Source organism: Saccopteryx leptura, chromosome 4 (genome assembly GCF_036850995.1).
Source record: "Saccopteryx leptura isolate mSacLep1 chromosome 4, mSacLep1_pri_phased_curated, whole genome shotgun sequence".
NCBI classification, from domain to species: domain Eukaryota; kingdom Metazoa; phylum Chordata; class Mammalia; order Chiroptera; family Emballonuridae; genus Saccopteryx; species Saccopteryx leptura.
The window spans coordinates 173,493,352-173,512,516 of record NC_089506.1 but is presented as its reverse complement, the minus strand read 5'-3'; the positions used below and the strand labels follow the sequence as shown (position 1 = coordinate 173,512,516).

The window sequence follows — 19,165 nt, the reverse complement described above, 5'->3', positions numbered from 1 at the left end:
CTTTTTCTGTAAAAATGCCACTGGAATTTTTCTTGTATGTGCCCTGAGCAGGAATAGAACCCATGACTTTGGCATATTGGGATGATGCTCGAACTAATTCAGCTACCCAGTCAGGGCAGCCACTGAAATTTTGATAAGAAATGGTGTTAAATCTATAGATGGCTTGCAGGGTGGGAGGGGGGTGAGTGATGTCAACACAGAAATTCTGGAGCTGAAAAATTCAATAAATCCATGAAGAATCAGCTTAGGAAATAAAGCAGATGAGATTTAAAAAAGAATTTGTGACCTGGAGATTAGGAATTTAGAAATGATACAGAAGATAACTTAAGATTTTAAAATGCGAAAAAAAAAAACCAGTAAGTGCTATCAGATATGATGAGAAAAGCAAGTATAATAATAATTGGGCCCTGGCCTTGTAGCTCAGTTGGTTAGAGCACTGTCCTGATATACCAAGGTTGCAGGTTTAATCCCCAGTCAGGGCACATACAAGAAACAACTAATGAATGCATAAATAAGTAGAACAACAAATTGATGTTTCTCTCCTTTCCTTTTTCTCTAAAATCAATCAATAATTCTTTTTTAAAAAAAGAATAATTGGTGTACAAGAAGGATAAGAGAAGGAAAAGAAAGCAGAGAGTCTATTTAGAGAAATAATAGCTGAGAACTTCCCAATCTTGGGGAAAAATTTGACATACAAATCCAAGAAGATAATAAGACTATATTATCTCAATGAAAAAAGACCTTGTACAAGACATTATAATGAAACAGTAAAAAATCAGTGATAAAGAAAAAAATTTAAAAACAGCCAGGGAGAAAAGGAAACTAAAAAGAACCCCAATTAGGCTATCAGTGGATTTCTAACCAGCAATGCAACAGGCCATGAAATAATGAGTGGAATGACACATTCAAAATGTTGAAAGATAAAAAGTACCAGGCAAGAACACTGTATCTGGAAAAGTTATCCTTTAGGCATCAGCAGAAATGAGGGCTTTCCCAAACAAAAACTGAGGGTATTCACTACCACTATGCCTAAAATTTCATTCAGATTTTTTGTGCCTTCATTGATTTCTTTCAACAATGTCTTGTAGTTTCATTACATATTTCTTTCACTTCCTTGGTTAAATAATATTCCTAGGTAGTCAGGATCCAAAATGGTGGTGGAGTACGTAGAAATAACACTCACCTCCTTCCAGGACCAAAATGGAATTACAACTAAAATATAGAAAAATCAACCCCAAAAGACAACTGAACAGAAAAGTCTCAAAACAGATTTGCAGAGGAAGCTGCATCAAAACTAGTAGGAAGGGTAGAGACGCAATAAGGGCTGACCTGCTCCCACAGGCTGCAGCTGAGATTCTGGAGGGATATCCCAGCTGCAAAGGTCCCCCCCTAAAGAATGAGGGATCTTAACCCCACACCAGGCTCCACAGCCCACAGCACCAGAGCCAAAAAGAGGTACCCATATAACATCTGGCTGTGAAAACTGGTGGGAATGCTGTCCAGCAGGGAGAGATAAAAGTCTGCTAGAGACCTAGGTGCTTTCTTAAAGGGCAAATGCACAAAATTTTGTTTGCAGCCATTCATCCTGGGCTTCGGCAGAGAGAGGAAAGAGCAGACTTTCCTCTGTGATAAAAGACTGAGGTTGTGGCCCTGGGAAAGGAGTTGAAGGGACAGCCACCAGGATCCCTATGCTGAGTCCCTGTCCTACAGCACAGAGACCATCTTTCTTGAGTGAAGCACTCCAATCCATACAGCATCAGCCTGGGAAAACACAATAGCCCCACCCTGCTGAGCTTGGACAATTCAGGAGGTCAGGGTAGAATCCAGGACAGACAGAGTTGTGTGGCTTTAGGCAAGGGGCCATAACCTCCACCTTCCTGCAGTGCCTACCCCCCACAGAAGATTCACTAGCCCCACCCTTTCAATTACTCATGGCACTGCCCTGCTGAGCTTGAGTCCTCCAGAAAGTCAAGGCAGAATCTGGGACAGACTGAGGTGTGAGGCCATTTTCCCCATACCCACATGGCTGGTGGAGAGCCCTTCCTTCATTTGGTCAAATCTTGTTCTATTTGAGCCTGATAAACACTGCTGGCCTCATTCTAAAGACTCCCTGAGACTCCGCCTTAAAACAAAGGTGTGTGAGCACCCAGCAGGTGGCAACAAGACTTGGTGTACCTTTTGCTGAGTAGCCTCAAACCCAGCACTGACATTGAGTTTGAATGTGTATCAATCTGGTGAACACTGTGGTGCCACAGTAGCTAAAGCGTTGACGTGGAATGCTGAGGTTGCCAGTTCAAAACCCCAAGTTTGCTCAATCAAGGCACATATGAAAAGCAAATACTACAAGTTAATGCTTATTTTTCATTCCCTACTTCTCTATCTCTCTCTTCAGTCAATAAATAAAATCTTAAAAAAAAAAAAGACTAAAAAAAGTCTGATGAACATCATTCACCCCGACCTGGTCACTCACTGAGAACCTACCTCTTGGAACTCAAGTACCACCAAAGCTATTTCAGTAACTGAGCCTAACAGGCAAGCAGCAGATGGAGGGAAGCATGTGGAGATGAATCTCAGGGTACCTTGGGCCTTTTGCTGACCTGCCCCCAGGGCTTGGTGCTGGTGGAAGCCAGTCTTGTTGAGTAGTGTGGTCCTTCCTATGCATACCTAGGCCCAGCAGAGGACACCACAAACTGTGGATTACTTTGAGACTTCAAACAGGTTGCCCAAGGCCAGTTACAGGAGGCATCTACATTGACCTGGAGAATGATCCAAGGGGCCCAGAACCAACATGCCATGTGGCCAACTTCAAACAATGTCAGAACAAGATTCAATTAGCTTCACAAGTGGCATTTCCAAAGGGAGATCTTGGCAGGCACCAGACCCTGCTATGGTGAATTCCACTTTATGTGGTCACACCTGCACAGCAGCTCATATACTGTGGTCAGGGTTGATCCTCACAATCAGCCTGAGAGTTGACCCCATGCACACATGGGCCAATAGCTATCAAGGCTCAGTTACAACAAGAGGGCTCACATGATACACACAGGACATTCCCGGAGCACCCAGCTCAAGTGATCAAGGAGACTGCACCACTGGATCCACAGGACACCTAATACATGAGGGCCACACTATCAAGACTAGAAGACAGCAGATCTACCTAATACACAGAAACAAACAGAAAGAAACAGCTAAGATGGGAATAGAAAAAATATGCCCACTATGAAAGGATAAGAGAATACTCCAGAAAAAGAGCTAAATGAAATAAAGGTAAGCAATCTATGAGATAGAGCAGTGGTCCCCAACCCCTGCGCCGTGGACCGGTACTAGTCTGTGGGCCATTTGGTACTGGTCCGCAGAGAAAGAATAAATAACTTACATTATTTCCATTTTACTTAAATTTAAGTCTGAACGATGTTTTATTTTTAAAAAATGACCAGACTCCCTCTGTTACATCCATCAAAGACTCACTCTTGACGCTTGTCTCGGTCACGTGATACATTTATCCGTCCCACCCTAAAGGCTGGTCTATGAAAATATAAATATTTTCTGACATTAAACCAGTCTGTGGCCCAAAAAAAGTTGGGGACTACTGAGATACAGAGTTAGAAAAATGGTTATAAGGATGCTCAAGGAACTCAGCAAGCACTTCAACAGTATAAAAAAGGATATAGAAACCATACAAATGAATCAATCAGAAATGAAGAATACAATATCTGAAATGAAGAATACACTAGAAGAAATAAATCATGGGTTAGATCAGGGGTAGTCAACCTTTTTATACCTAATGCCCACTTTTGTATCTTTGTTAGTAGTAAAATTTTCTAACCGTCCACCGATTCCACAGTAATGGTGATTTATAAAGTAGGGAAGTAACTTTATTTTATAAAATTTATAAAGCAGAGTTACAGCAAGTTAAAGCATATAATAATAATTACTTACCAAGTACTCTATGTCAGATTTTCGCTAAGTTTGGCAGAATAAATCTTTATAAAACAACTTACTATACTTAAATCTATCTTTTTATTTATACTTTGGTTGCTCCGCTACTGCCCACCATGAAAGCTGGAACGCCCACTAGTGGGTGGTAGGGACCAGGTTGACCACCACTGGGTTAGATGAAACAGAGGACTGAATCAGTAATTTGAAGGACAAGGTAGCAGAAAACAACCAATCAGAGCAGCAATAAGGAAATAATTTTTTTAAATGAGGACATTTCTAGGACCTTTGAGACAACATGAAGTGTAGCAACATGTGCATCATAAGGGTAGCAGAAGGAGAATAGAGTGAGAACAAGAGATTGAGAACCTATTTGAAGAAATAATGACTGAAAACTTCACTAACTTGGTGAAGGAAAAAGAAACACACATCCAGGAAATGCAGATAGTACCAAGGAAAATGAACCCAAAGAGTCCCACACCAAGAGACATCATAATTAAAGTAACAGAGAATCTTAAAAGCAGCAAGAGACCTGGCCCAGTAGCTCAGATGGCTAGAGCATTGTCCCCACATGCCAAGGCTGTGGGTTCAATCCTCAGGGCACATACAAGAACCAATGAATGAATACATAAATAGCTGTAACAAGTCAATGTTTCTCTCTCTCTATTTCTCTTCCTTTCTCTCTAAAAAAGTTAATTTAAAAAAAGTATCAGGAGAAAGACAGTTACTATAAGAGAGCTCCCATAAGACTGTCAGCCAATTTTTCAAAAGAAACATTTCAGAAGAGATATTATCATGAAACATTCAAAGTGATGAAAAGTAAGGACCTACAAGCAAGCTACTCTAGCAAGGCTATCCTATAAAATTGAAAAAGAAATAAAGAGATTCCCACATAAGCTAAAGGAATTCATTATCACCACACTAGTATTACAAGAAATGTTACAGGGTCTTTATAAGAAGAAAGAAAAGAGAAACATAGTTATAAAGGATAAAATAGCAATAAGTAGCCTGACCAGGCAGTTATGCAGTGGATAGAGCATTGGACTGGGATGCCCAGGACCCAGGTTCGAGATCCCAAGGTTGCCAGCCTGAGTGCGGGCTCATCTGGTTTGAGCAAAAGCTCACCAGCTTTGACCCAAGGTCTCTGGCTTGAGCCAGGGGTTACTTGGTCTGCTGAAGGCCCGCGGTCAAGGCACATATGAGAAAGCAATCAATGAACAACTAAGGTGCCGCAATGCACAATGAAAAACTAATGATTGATGCTTCTCATCTCTCCGTTCCTGTCTGTCTGTCCCTATCTATCCCTTTCTCTCTCTCTCTGTAAAAAAAAACATAAAAACAAACAAAAAAACAACCCCCCCCCAAAAAAAACAATAAATACATACCTATCAATAATCACTTTAAATGTAATGGTTTAAATGCACCAATCAAAGACATAGGGTAGCTGAAAGATAAGAAAACAAGACCCATATATATGCTGTCTACAAAACACTCACCTCATAAAGAAAGATACAGACAGACTAAAAGTAAAGGGATGGAAAATGATATTTCATGGAAATGAAAAAACAGCTGAGGTAGCAATATTTATATCAGACAAAATAAAATTTAAAACAAAGGTGGTATCAAAGACAAAGAAGGACACTACATAATGATAAAAGAATTGATCCAATAACAGGATATAAACTTTGTAAACATTTATGTCCTGAATATAGAAGCATCTAAATATATAAAGCAAATCTTAGTGGACATAAATGGAGAGATTGACATAATACAGTCAAAGTAGGGGACAAATCGATGGATAAATCTCCAGACAGAAAATCAACAAGGAAATGGCAGCCTTAAATGATGAACAAGTTCAGATGGATTTAATTATTATCTTCAGAGCATTTCACCCCAAAGCAGCAGAATATACATTCTTTTCAAGTGCACAGGGAACATTTTCTAGGATAGTCTACATGTTAGGACACAAAACAATTTAATAAACTTAAGAAGTTTAAAATCATATCAAGTATCTTCTCTGACCATAATTTATCAAATTACAAATCTATCATAAGAAGAAAACTGAAAACACAACCACATGGAGGTGAAATAACATGTTACTAAAAATGAACAGGTTAACAATGGGATCAAGAAAGAAATCAAGAGATACCTTGAAACAAATGAAAATGATAACACCACAACCCAAAATCTGTGGGACACAGAGAAAGCAGTCCTAGAGGGAAGTTCATAGCATTAAAGGCCTACCTCAAAAAACAAGAAAAATCTCAAACAATCTAACCTTACACCTAAAAAAACTGGGGAAAAAAACAACAAACAAGGCCATAAGTGAGTAGAAGAAAGGAAATAATAAAGATCCGTGCAAATTTACTGAAACAGAGTCTAAAAAATATGTACTAACGCTCAATAAAACTAAGACTTGGTTCTTTGAAAAGATAAACAAGATTGATAAATCTTTAACCAGACTCATCAGGACAAAAAAAAAACAAATAAAAAAATCAGAAATAAAAGAGGTGAAGTTACAACTGACACCACAGAAATAAAAAAGATTATAAGAAAAACTACAAACAACCATACACCAACAAATGGGACAATCTGCAAGAAATGGATAGATTCCTAGAACAGTACAATCTCCCAAAATTGAATCAGGAAAGAACAGCAAAGCAAAACAGACAGATTACAACTAATAAAAGTGAAGCAGTAATCAACATACTTTGAATAAACAAAAGTCCTGGACTGGATGGCTTCACAGGTGAATTTTACCAAATATTCAAGGAAGGACAAACACCTATCCTTCTCAAAATATTTCAAAAAATTGAAGAGGCGGGAAGATTCCCAAAGTCATTTTACAAGGCCAGCATTAACCTAATTTAATTCCAAAACCAGATAAAGAAATTACAAAGAAAGAAGATTATAGGCCAATATCCCTGATGAACATAGTTGCTAAAATCCTTAACAGAATATTAGTAAACTGGATGCAAAATTACGTTAAAAAGATCATACACCATAATCAAATGGGAATTATTCCATGGATGCAAGGTTGGTACAACATCAACAAATCAATTAATTTGATACACCACATAAACAAAATGAAGGATAAAAATAATATAATCATATCAACAGATGCAGGAAAAGCATATGAAAGAATGTCCAACACCCATTTATGATAAAAACTCAGCAAAGTAGGAGTAGAAGGAACATACTTCTTCTCCATAATAAAGGGCATATATGACAAACCCACAGCCAACATCATACTCAATGAGCAAAAACAAAGCATTTCCTCTAAGATCAGGAACAAGACAGGGCCATCCACTTTCAGCACTCTTATTCAACATAGTACTAGAAGTCTTAGCCACAGCAATCAGACAAGAAGAAATAAAGGCATCCAAATTAAAAAAGAAGTAAAACTGTCATTTGCAGATGACATGCTTTTATGTAGACAATCCTAAAGATTCCACCAAAAAACTACTGAAACTGATAAATAAATTCAGTAAAGCAGCAGGATACAAAATTAATATCCAGAAATCAATTGTGTTTTATACACCAATATTGAACTATCAGAAAGGGAAACTAGGAAAACAATCCTATTTACAATTGCATTAAAAAAAAGAATCCTAGGAATAAATTTAACCAAGAGATAAAAGATCTGCACTTGGAAAATTATAACACAGCAAAGAAAGAAGCTGAAAAAGATATAAGTAAATGGAAGCATATATCATGCTCATGGACAGAAAGAATTAACATTGTTAAAATGCCCATACTAACCAAAGAAATCTATAGATTCTATGCAATTCCTATCAAAATACCTACTTACTTCAGAGAATGAGAAGAATTATTCCAAAAAGTAATATGGAACCTAAAAAACCCAGAATAGCCACAGCAATCTTGAGAAAGAACAAACTTGGAGGAATCACACTACTAGATATCAAACTATTCCATAAGGCCATAGTGATCAAAACAGTATACTGTTTTGCATAAAAACAGACATAAGTCAATGGAAAAAAATTGAGAGACCAGAAATCAACCCTTAATTAATATTTGACAAATTCTTCAAAACAGCTAAATTCTTTATCAGCTAGATCACAGTATTCTGTAGCTCTGAGCTGGTTGTTGAATTACATCTTTAGGAGGTGAAATATTTTGATTCACACGTTCCTTATATTTTTACATTACTGTTGTCCCATCTGAAGTAACACACATCTCCTTAAAATCTTTATCCATTGTCTCCTGATAGGGTAAAGATTACTGGCGTTATATCTGAGGCTTCCTCAGCTTTTGAATGGATAAACCTGCTTCACTCTCTTGCTCCCTCTTGTGGTAGACTTCTAAACTTTTACATCTTTTCTAATTCTTAGAATTTACTAGGCTGCCTGCTGGAAACCTTTTTTTTGTTTCCCAGAAGGTGGCGCTATAGCTCTAGTTTGTGATTTCTCCCCTGCTCACCATAGACCCTAGAATCCATTTTTGAGGTTACTAGAACTGCTCTCACTGCTGTAGTTGGGAGCATTCACAAGAATCCTCCAAAAATTTGGGGAAGGTGTGGATTTAGCAACCCCTGGTGACGGGGGAGCCCACAGACCCAGTGGCTTTTGGGTAGATTTCCTGCTTAAATCCTGAAGCAGTATAGCAGGAACTACTTCTTTAATACCCTTTGATATTCTTATCTGCTTCTTTCCCTTTCTTCTCCCTCCCCCAAGTTATGGAGGTTCTAACTCAGTACTCTGGGTGCTGTTGGAGAGAAACAAGTTTCTCTAGCCACAACCCACAAAATTGGGGTAGACATTCACTGACAGCTTTCAACACCACTTCACAGCTTAGCACCAGGCACTGTTACTCCCCTCGGGGTAGGGGTGGTGGTGCTGTGGGGTTTCCCTCTCCACTGTGTACAAACTTCTCTTTTTCACTCCAATAGTATGCTGACATCTTCCCTCAGGTAGGCTGGACTTTTACAAATTCTCTCTTGCATGTATCTAACAATCCCTCTACAGATTTTTCCCCTACTGGGATTTGCATGGATGGGGCAGGTTCACTGACTCTCTTTGATCCTCAGCCCTTACAAGGTCTATTTGTCTGTTTTTGAAAGCACAGGTGGGTGAGTCCTCTCAGGGAGCTGTTGGGTCCCACATCTCCCACTGAGGCACTTTGGTTTGTGGATGGATGTCTAATTACTCATTAAAAAGTGGAAGAGAAAGGAGAAACATCTCACATCGCCATGCTGCTGACATCACTCCCTACCAACTCTTAGGGAGAAATCTATTACAGAAGGTAATTAATTCCACCATAGAAATTATATTCTCCAAATAGTAGTCTAATAGGTATCCTCACCTCTTCACCTGCAATAGGTTATTCTTCAATTCTTCAATTTGACACCTCCCCCCCTCCACATACACAAAATATGGTATTTAAACATCTGGTTTTGAAGTTTGAGTGAGTTAAGGCAGCATCTGGAACCTCAGCAGCAGTGTCCTAATGAAACCTATCTCCAAAATAGCTGACATGATAGCTATTACTTTTGGTGCTCTGAAAGATACTTTTTGGGTCAGACTTCAGTGAACTGTGGAGGAATGAAAGCTGCAGACTTTTCTTTACCAACTGTTTTTTTTTTTTGTTGTTGTTGTTGTTGTTTTTGCTATGAGCTTGAAATGACCAGAGGTAATATGATTAGTGTTGTGACCCTGAAGGAAGCATTTCCTTTCTGAGAACCAAGACCTCTACACCTATAGATTCGAGAGTTGTGAGGACAGGAAGCACAAAATCCCTTAGATGGGTCACTGGAAGTGGTGCAAGTGGAGCTACTCCTACTTCTACCCCTGGGTGCCTAGACCCAGGACTCTACCTGTTGGAAGCAAAGCACAATATAATGGTTGTCAATTTAAAGTATATGCTACAGCCTGGAGAATGTTGCCCCATCTTTCCATAGTAACTATCATCGTCAAGCTGCTGCCTCAGGTGTGACTTTTCAAAAGGCCATTCTGTTGTTCTATCAGTCCAGCAGTTTCTGAGTTTGGCAGCAAATGACAAGATCAGTTGTTATCACTATATGAATTCACTGCTGCACCTTTTTTTGCTAAAGTGTATACATTGGTCCTTTGTGAAGCCATGTAGGATCCCAGGTAGGTCAATCAAACCCTTTATAAGTCCTTGGACAATGATGTTGGCTGTGGCTCTGCAGCCAGGAAAGAAAAGCTCATACCCAAACTGTGTCTAGTCAGAATTATTTCATTACCCTTTTCAAGATGGAAGGGGTCCAATGTTATATGCCACCAAGTGGCTGCCTGGTTTTCTCAAGGGAAGGTACTGTATCAGCAGCTCAAGATTGGTCTCTGTAACTGGTAGGCAGGATACAGGGTAGGGCAAAATAGGTTTATAGTTGTATGTGCAAGTTTATTCTTGTATCATTTATTAATTATTATATTATTTTCCATAGACACAACTGCAAACCTACTTTTGCCCTCCCCCCGTATTTGACACTAAATCATTCTTGGGGAGTAGAAGCCCACGCTGTTGGCCCACGGGTAGCCTCTATCCCTGGCTGCTTCATTCAAGCTCCCATGGTGCCAAACACTGCAGCAGCCAATAAGAAAGGCACACTGACACTCTGTTGAGTCATTCTGTCTTTGCTGATGAGTTAATATATAAAAGTGATTCAAAAACCTTCATATTTTCATGTTTAGGCCTATAAGTCTACCCACACACTTGTTCCCTTAACTTTCTTGTCCCTGATCTTCTAATATTTCTCCTTCTAGGCCTTTGGCTAACCAGCCAAGCCATTAGCTACTGCCTATGAGTCATGCATACCTATTGCCTATGAGTCCTTGGGCTTTTATTTTCACACAAAGTGGATGCCCTGTATATAATTCAAAGCTCTGCCCATTGAAAGACTTTCTCCTCACTATTCTTTCCTTGGAGCTGAAGGAGAGGCACTAGTCAACAGTGGAAAATGATACTAGGGCCAGGACTTGTGCAGCTTATTTGTGCTGTCTGGCTCATTCTCTCCCTTGCACCACTTGCATCTTACCACAGAATGCTGCTGGCTCTACTTACCCTTATGATTTTGTGAGTTTTACATATACCAGTTCAGTTCTGGAGATACAACCATTTCCACGATTAGATGCTTGTCTCAACCATGGCCCAGAAGTACCCATGGAGCTACTTTTCAAATGGTGTATAATTTTCCAATACAGGTCGCATGTTGTGACTGCAGATCCATAGCAGGGTCTAGGCTTTAATTCTCCAAACTGTAGTATGCCATAACTACCACAGGGCACTTCCCCCATCACTGACAGCTCTACTACTGGGTCTGTCAGACTGTGCAGTCCAGGAGGAAAGGTCACTTGCAGTGCAGGCCAACCTGTTGCAGCCTCACTCGAGGTTGCTCAGAACTTCCGCTGTGCACCTCAATCAAAGCTGGAAGCTATTTGTATAAATAGGCTGAAGTAGTTTCCCAGTATGAAATATGCTCCCTCTAGAATCTGAAGAGGACTACCAACCATTGATGCTTGGCTCTGAGTGGGGAAGTTGTGAAATACAGTACTTTGTTCTTTTACTTTGAAAGGGATATCCTGGCTTATACTAAATTATCGAATCCCTAAAAACTTCACTGATATGGCAGGTCCCTGAACCACCCATAGAGAACTTGTTCATCCAGTTCAAGTAATACAGTGTTATCAATATGTGGACCAATGGCCTGACCAGGTGGTGGCGCAGTGGATAGAGCGTCGGACTGGGATGTGGAAGGACCCAGGTTCGAGACCCCGGGGTTGCCAGCTTGAGTGCGGGCTCATCTGGCTTGAGCAAAAAGCTCACTAGCATGGACCCAAGGTCACTGGCTCGAGCAGGGGGTTGCTCAGTCTGCTGAAGGCCCGCAGTCATGGCACATATGAGAAAGCAATCAATGAACAAGTACGGTGTTGCAACGAAAAACTGATGATTGATGCTTCTCATCTCTCTCCGTTCCTGTCTGTCTCTCCCTATCTATCCCTCTATCTGACTCTCTCTCTGTCCCTGTAAATAAAAAAAAAAAAAAATAAAAAAAAATTCTTAAAAAAAAAATATGTGGACCAATGTGGTATATTCTGATGACCTAGATACCTTCTGACTATAGTATGACTGAGGGCAGGAGAGTTAACTGTAATGTATCCAGAACATGAACTTTCTGGTCCTTCCCCTAGTAGGGATGGAAAAGAAGGCATTTCCCAGGTCAATGGCCACATAACCATCAACCTTGCTGATTTCTTTGTTAGAACAAAGATTTGATTTCTTTGTTCTAACAAGGATACCAAGTCTAGCACAGAAGTTAGAGTCAGAGCTACAATTGGGTCAAGTGCAGTAGTCTACCATCATCTTCCAGGATCTATCTGTAGGGAACAGACTGGTCAATTAAATGGATATGTGATAGAGATCTGTTGTTAGATGTTTAAGTATGGCACTAATATCTCTCTACTTCCCAAGATGCCACGTTGCTATTCACCTATTACTGTGGCTGACAGTGTGGGGCCATTTCAAAGCTTCTATTTAGTCTTCCTCTATAAAAACCACTCCAGAATTTTTCCCAAACACTGTGTCTTATATCCATTCAGGGATGAGGACAAGGACTAGCAGGTGGACCTGTGGACCCAGTGGACTTATTATGAGCTAGACGTGGACCAAGACTCAATTTATTACCCAGCTCCCTTATGATCCCCACTGTGATAGGGGTAAACGGGCATGATGATGTTTGGTCCTTAGTTATCAGTGTCAACTTGGAAACTGTGCCCAATAATCCTCAAAATAGTGGGTATTTCCCACTTCCCAGTATACGGTTATCCAAATAAGCCTCTCTGGGGAAGCAGTGGGAAAATTACTGACATGCACTGGCTGTGGTGTGCAGGGTCCTTCCGATTTCTGTCAATCAGTGAGTTCTGGGGCTGAGAACTGGCTCAGAAACAGAAACTGAACAAGAGTTCATAACTTCTTATTGCGGTGGCTACTCTCAGCCTCCTGATCATCCTTTTCTTTTTCCTTTTTGACTGTAAGCCTGGGCAATGCCCTTACTAGCAGATCATCTGTCTTGTACCTACCAGTTCCGTTAACCATCTCTACAGCTCTGCAGATCAGGAACTGGGGCTGCCACCTTGATCCTGCAGTTAGCTCATTAAGATAATTGACCCACTTTGCTCCTGCCAGTTAAGTACCACAACATGGCATCTATTATTTCAGGCTCTCATTCCCATTGTTATCATGGTACCCAGTCTATAACTCCATTTCCTACCATAAATCCTGGTTTTCAGAAGAGAGCCACTACCGAGCTTGTGAAATGCCCAGTGGAGGCTTCAAGCTGGATGAGCCCGCACTCAAGCCGGTGACCTCAAGGTTTGGAACCTGGGTCCTCAGCGTCCCAGGTCGACATTCTATGTACTGTGCCATCGCCAGTCAGGCTTGATCTTTTCTTATCTTCCTAAGTGCCTTAGCCAGGTTTCCCTGAAAGCAGAGCCTGTGCTTATACACAGACACTTCTGAGGGGAATATAGTCATAGAAAGGAGTACAGGATGGGGACTAAATGGAGGAGGGAAAGTTAAATAAAAAAGATGCAGGCAACTGGCTATCTCATGTGACTTTCTGAGAAATCTTTCTGAAATATTCTCAGAACTCTGTCTAAAGTACAAAAAAAGGAGAAGTGCCTATTCCACTCACAGGTCTTAGAGGTGTTAATTTTCCCTCACCTTCCAATTTTGCATACAGGAGCGTCAAGAGGGTTCCTGCAACATTCCAATGGGGGTGGCAGAGAAGTCAACGGCAGGGAGGTTCTAGCTACAGCCAAAAACATGGCAAGGTCCAATTGTAGCTGAGTGAAGCCTGTCTGAATGTCCCTATCTGTCCCTCTGTCACACACACACACACACACACACACACACACACACACACACACACACACACACGACTGAAGAATTAAGTCACTTTGGCAGTGGCTGGACTAAGAATTCTGAAGTACACAAGGGGTGTCTAATATGCTAGGACTAGTAATGACAACTTTTAGTTTTTTAAAGTCTTTCCTACTGAATATTAGTTTTTGTTTGTGCAGGTCTCTACCTTTCACAGTAGCAGTTCTCCTCAAGTATTTGATGACCCGTTGCTGTCCCCTCAAGCAGGCTCTAAAAACCTGACTGAAAGCTGTGTGCAAGGGAGAGGCTTTTCAACAGAAGGGTTTAGTGGAGAATGAGATGGATAGCCCATATCAATGGGGAAATTTAAAACATCATTAACTGTAGGTCTTTTCTCTTGGGACAATCCCCTCTAGAAGAACAGGCTAGAATCTCCTGCTGAGGTCAGGTGAAGCAGGATACAAGCCTAGCCAACAGTCCGGGAGCTCTAGGGAAAAGAGAGCTAAGGTAGCACCCACGAGCATGAATCTTTAGGGTAATCTGGCTCCCTAAACTATGTAGGAACATAGTTCAGTGCCCTAACTGTGCTTGTACTGTAGTCTCCTGCAGGGAAGAATGAGAGACAATGGCAATTGCTAACGTTTGTCATATGGTGAACGAGGTAGACCTCCAAGCAGTTCTATTTTTATCCTCCAATTAGTACCACCAATTCCTAAAATCTCTTGGGGTTCTGCAGTGCAAAGCCACGTGCTTCCATGGCTATTCTACTGCCCATTTAAATTTCAGCTTTCTTGGTTTGCTCAGTTATATACCACTTAGTCATAAGTTTTCCAGCTTCCAAAATTTTATAGTTGTTATCATCTCTCTGATTTTGTCCTTTTGGGTCCATGCCATTTAAAAAAAATTCTTTACTGCTACTTTTGTGTAGTCTGAGAGAACACAAATATAAATGTGTTTAATAATCTATGTTTATCTGGAAGTTTCTGCCTTGGTACTTCCCAAAATAATAAAAAATTTTAAGTTATTTAATATCCCTTATTGTATACCATCCATGAATAAACACTGTAAGTAATATAATAAGGGCCATTAAATAACTCAGTCTCCCTTTTGCCTGTCCTGCTGCTGACTCCTTGCTGGTTTTCAAGCTTAGCAAGCATGCCCTTACATCTCTGGGCCTTGCCACTTGCTACATCCTCTGTCTGGACTACTCTTGCCCTACAAGTCCCCACAGCCTCCTCATTTCTTCCAGGTTTCACTCAGACGTCACTTCCTCAGAGCTGCCTTTCCCTACCCCCTCTCTACAGAACAGCGACGGCCCCACGCACCTCTCCCCTGCTACTCCCTATTCTTTCTCTGAACTTTATGTATCTCCACAGTCCTTATCATCACCTGATATATTATAAATTCATTTGTTGTGGCCATTTAAATGTATGCTTTCATATAAACTATTTGTTTCCTGCTATATCCCAGTACCTAGAACAAGCCTGGCACATAGCTGATGCTCAGTCAGTATTTACTGAAGAAAAAGGAAGGGGAAGGAATGGGTGAGGAGGGCCAGGGAAAAGGAAGGAAAGGATGAACAGTGATTGGTTGTCTGGGCATAACTGTGTTTCACAGAATATAATGGAAACGAAATCTTTTGACTGTTTCTTTAGGTTTAAGTATAATCTGGCGCAGATGATTCCCTAATTTTGACACATCCTAATAAACAAACAAAATAATCTTCCCATAATCCCCCCACCCCAAATAAACAAAGAAAAAAGAGAAAGGAGGGAAATATTTCTAGACACTGTGTGTGGTATTATATATAGCTCCATGAGAACAGGGACTTACTCATCTGGCGCAGTAGGCACTTAAACATTTGTCAAATGACTGAAGACCAGGGATCTTCCTAAATGTTCTGCTTTGTGTAACCTTCTTCTAAGACTTTTACACATCTGTGAAGTGATGGAAATCCCAATAATCACAGACAGAATTTCCTGTTGCCTCAACAGGACGAGGCTGAATCAGATTAATTTTATTTAGAAAAAGTTTTTTCTTATAAAACTTACATCCCAGAGCTCTTGGAGTAAAATTCATACATGCCACAAAATCTAAATAAATATTTCAAAGAGAACATTTGAGGAGGGAAGACTAGAACTGTAAGGAAAACCTCAGTCTAACTAGAAGAGGAACCCCACTCACGGTTCACAAGATCAGACCAAATAAGAAACTGTGAGCCAGGTGAGGAGAAACCAGAAGATGAGTGTTAGGACTTACGAAAACAGTATAGCTTTGATTTTGGAATGGGATACTCAAGTAGAGCCCCAAAGGGTTTTGTATTCAAAAGCAACTAAGCATCCGCTGAAAAAAAAATTAAATATCTGAACAAGAAGGGATCAGATGCAAGGTTTAAACATAAATACATAAAATAGATTCTGCAATTTTTCAAAAAAGATTTGTCATCTCCCACTCTAGAACTCATCCTACACAATGTTATAAGATACACTACACTCTTGATTGTGAAATAACTGAGCTTTAGAATAATTCACTGAGTTTCTGAATATTAAAAACAGAGGTATAAATTAAATAAATCATTAACAGCTGCTTAACACTGATAAAATATACTTTTATTTACTTTGTTGAGTCAGAGGGTCATAAAAAAATTATTGCTAAAGTAGATATCATCAGGCAAACAGAAAGGTGCTTCGAAGTCCAGTTACCTTGGAGTTTATTTAAACTAAGAAGAAAAGGTCATAATGTTTTCATGCAATACATACTTGGTTCTTTAAATAACAATTGTGACAAATAACAGAAAGAATTAAGGAATGCTGCACTTGTGATCCATACAAAACACCAAAATTTTGGGTTGTACATAATTTAAAATGTTTCAAATACTTTTTGAAATACTGTTGTAGCCAATGCTTCGAGGCATGCCTTAGGTGGGCATAGGAATGCAGTTTAGAAAAGAAAGAAAAAAATTACACTGGAACTACTCAATTTCTTCAAAATCACTGAGCAAGAAAAACAACATTGAACCATCATACTGATTTCACACAACTTCTATACAGTACCTTGACTTAAATCCAAGAGCAAAAGTTAAGACTCTCCTCCTCTATTTTTGGTAAACAACTGCATGGTAAACTTAGATGACTTTTCCCCCTGGATTTTTACCTGGGAGTGTCCTTTAAAATTATTTTATTTAAAAGAGGGCAGGTTTGGCACTTTTATACTGATGTCACCAATGTTAATATTTCTTGGGATCTCAGGAAGATTCATATTCTTTACAGCTGATACAGCACGGGCTGGAGCTCCCGCTAAGCCAGCCTGTATATAGAGGCAAATAAAAGAAAAAGAAAACATACAACTCAGGTGCAGCTCATCAAAAACACTAAAAATGGAGGACAATAATAAACAATTTTCATATAACAAGTTTCGAAACCAGATGGTAAGTTTGAATTGATATGGGATGAGTACTTTGAAATACTAATCAATAAAGAGAAAAGTTGACACATTAAAAAATACAGTGAATACATGCAATGATAATAATGTAAAGATTTACATACAAATTAAATTGTACTTAGATATTCATACAACGTTCAAATGACAAAAGCTAGATTTTCACCTATATCTTGATGTAACTGACATGATATAAGCATGAAGTATATTTTACATTAGTTTCCTTATTAAACACCTCTTACAATAATTATGATATATTTTGGGTTTTTGCTTTTAAAATGCCATTTATTATCAAAATATGCTGTGAAGTAAAAACTAAAAGTAATAGATCATGTTTGTTTAATTTCTTTACTCAGGGCTAATGTCTTAAAGCATTTCAAAACAATAAATTATTTTTAAACTTTTTTTTAAAATTATGGAGGCTATTCTAAAATTTTAAAGGAAGTTCTAGAGCATTAAAAAAACAACAATAGGCTTTTAAACTAAAGCCTCAATCCAAAGAGGACAGTTCTGTCTAAAAATGAAACTGCAATAAGAGGATCATTCCAACCTTCGATACATTAGTAAAGATGTAACGATTAAAAATGTTGTCATACCAAGTAGATCCAACAATATATGTGTAGTTTACAAAATACAAATTTAAAGAAGAGCATAATTGCAAAAGATAGATTATATGCATATATAAATAAAGTATATATAAAATATGCAGTACCATTAGGGTACAATGTTTGGCTTTTATCTTAATAGAAAAATTTATTATTTTGTGAAGTAATTTTGAAAAAAAATATGCTTAAAAATAAAAAAAATGAATATACATCACTATTCTCAAATAGCTACAACAGTCTTTATACTTTTAAGGTTTAAGTTAAATACTAATTATATGTCATCAATTTTTATTCAGACTATGTAATAAAGCCAAACACATCTCAATTCAATAGCACATATTGTCTTGCACAAAAGCAGACAATTAGTAACAAAAATAAAAGTCTTCCACTTTGATTAGATAACATGAATATATACAGCAGAGGGCAAACGTAGGTTGATAGTTATTCATATGGAAAATAATACAATAATTAATAAATAATACAAGAATTAAGTCTCTTTCACTTATACCATAAATCTACTTTCATCCTATCCTGTATAAGAAACAGTGGTCATGTAATAGAGACACTAGTTTTAAAGTCCCTTTTTGTAATTTTAGGTTTTATTCTCCTGCCTCTTTTGTTAATTAATAATAGTAATAATAAAGCTGTTACCTGAGAAAAATCTTGACTGATACAAAATAGGCCAGTGTAAACTATTTGATGAATAAAGGATACAAACATTGTTAAGCAATGAAATAAAAGCCATAGATTATCAAGTCAGAATTGGGAGTAATAGAAAAATTAGTAAAGTAGTATTATTATAAAGGCAATGAGAAGGGTAATTTGGATGAAACACTCCACACCCAATTAAAGACTTAATAGGGCTGGGGCTTCAATTTTGTAATTTAATAGGGGTCAGTTGATTTTAATATATAATAACTAAAAATCTAATTGACCTCTATATGTATACCTACCTGAAGTAATGCAGTTTTTGTTATACTTCACTTGCCTCCTACTGCCCCCGAAGGTAAAGATACATATGAATATTACTTAGGGTAGTGTAAATCATATTAAAAGGGATCTTTAAGTAGATCATTTCAAGTTCAATGTCTAGCTACCAAAATTTAAATTGTTAAGGATCAAAGAAGAATTCAATTCAAATAGCTTTACCATCTTGTAGGTTCCTTTTATCAGGAAATATGCTGTCTGCCAAGGGAACAAAATTTATATTACAAAATTACAGATATCCTGGAACTAATATCATTTTTCCAGGTAGAAGAATTTTATGGTTTTTGTAAATAACAAGCCAATTTGCCACTATTTTTACTCTGAAATTTCTATTCAGGGTA

At 38.7% G+C, this 19,165-nt stretch overlaps 1 protein-coding gene across 3 annotated transcripts in view; it reads right to left on the bottom strand.

Annotated features, from left to right (window-relative positions):
* Window positions 1-16,381: 16,381 nt before the first annotated feature.
* AP3S1 (adaptor related protein complex 3 subunit sigma 1) overlaps window positions 16,382-19,165 on the bottom strand; it is an 81,683-nt gene continuing 78,899 nt past the window's right edge. For 2 of the 3 annotated variants that reach the window (XM_066382066.1, XM_066382067.1), the window contains one exon: window positions 16,382-17,100. In XM_066382066.1, the coding sequence (XP_066238163.1) occupies window positions 16,972-17,100 (129 nt within the window). In that variant the 3' untranslated portion in view covers window positions 16,382-16,971. Of the gene's footprint in view, window positions 17,101-18,505; window positions 18,530-19,165 lie in introns of those variants that run through there. The other variant, XM_066382068.1, reaches the window with a different exon arrangement.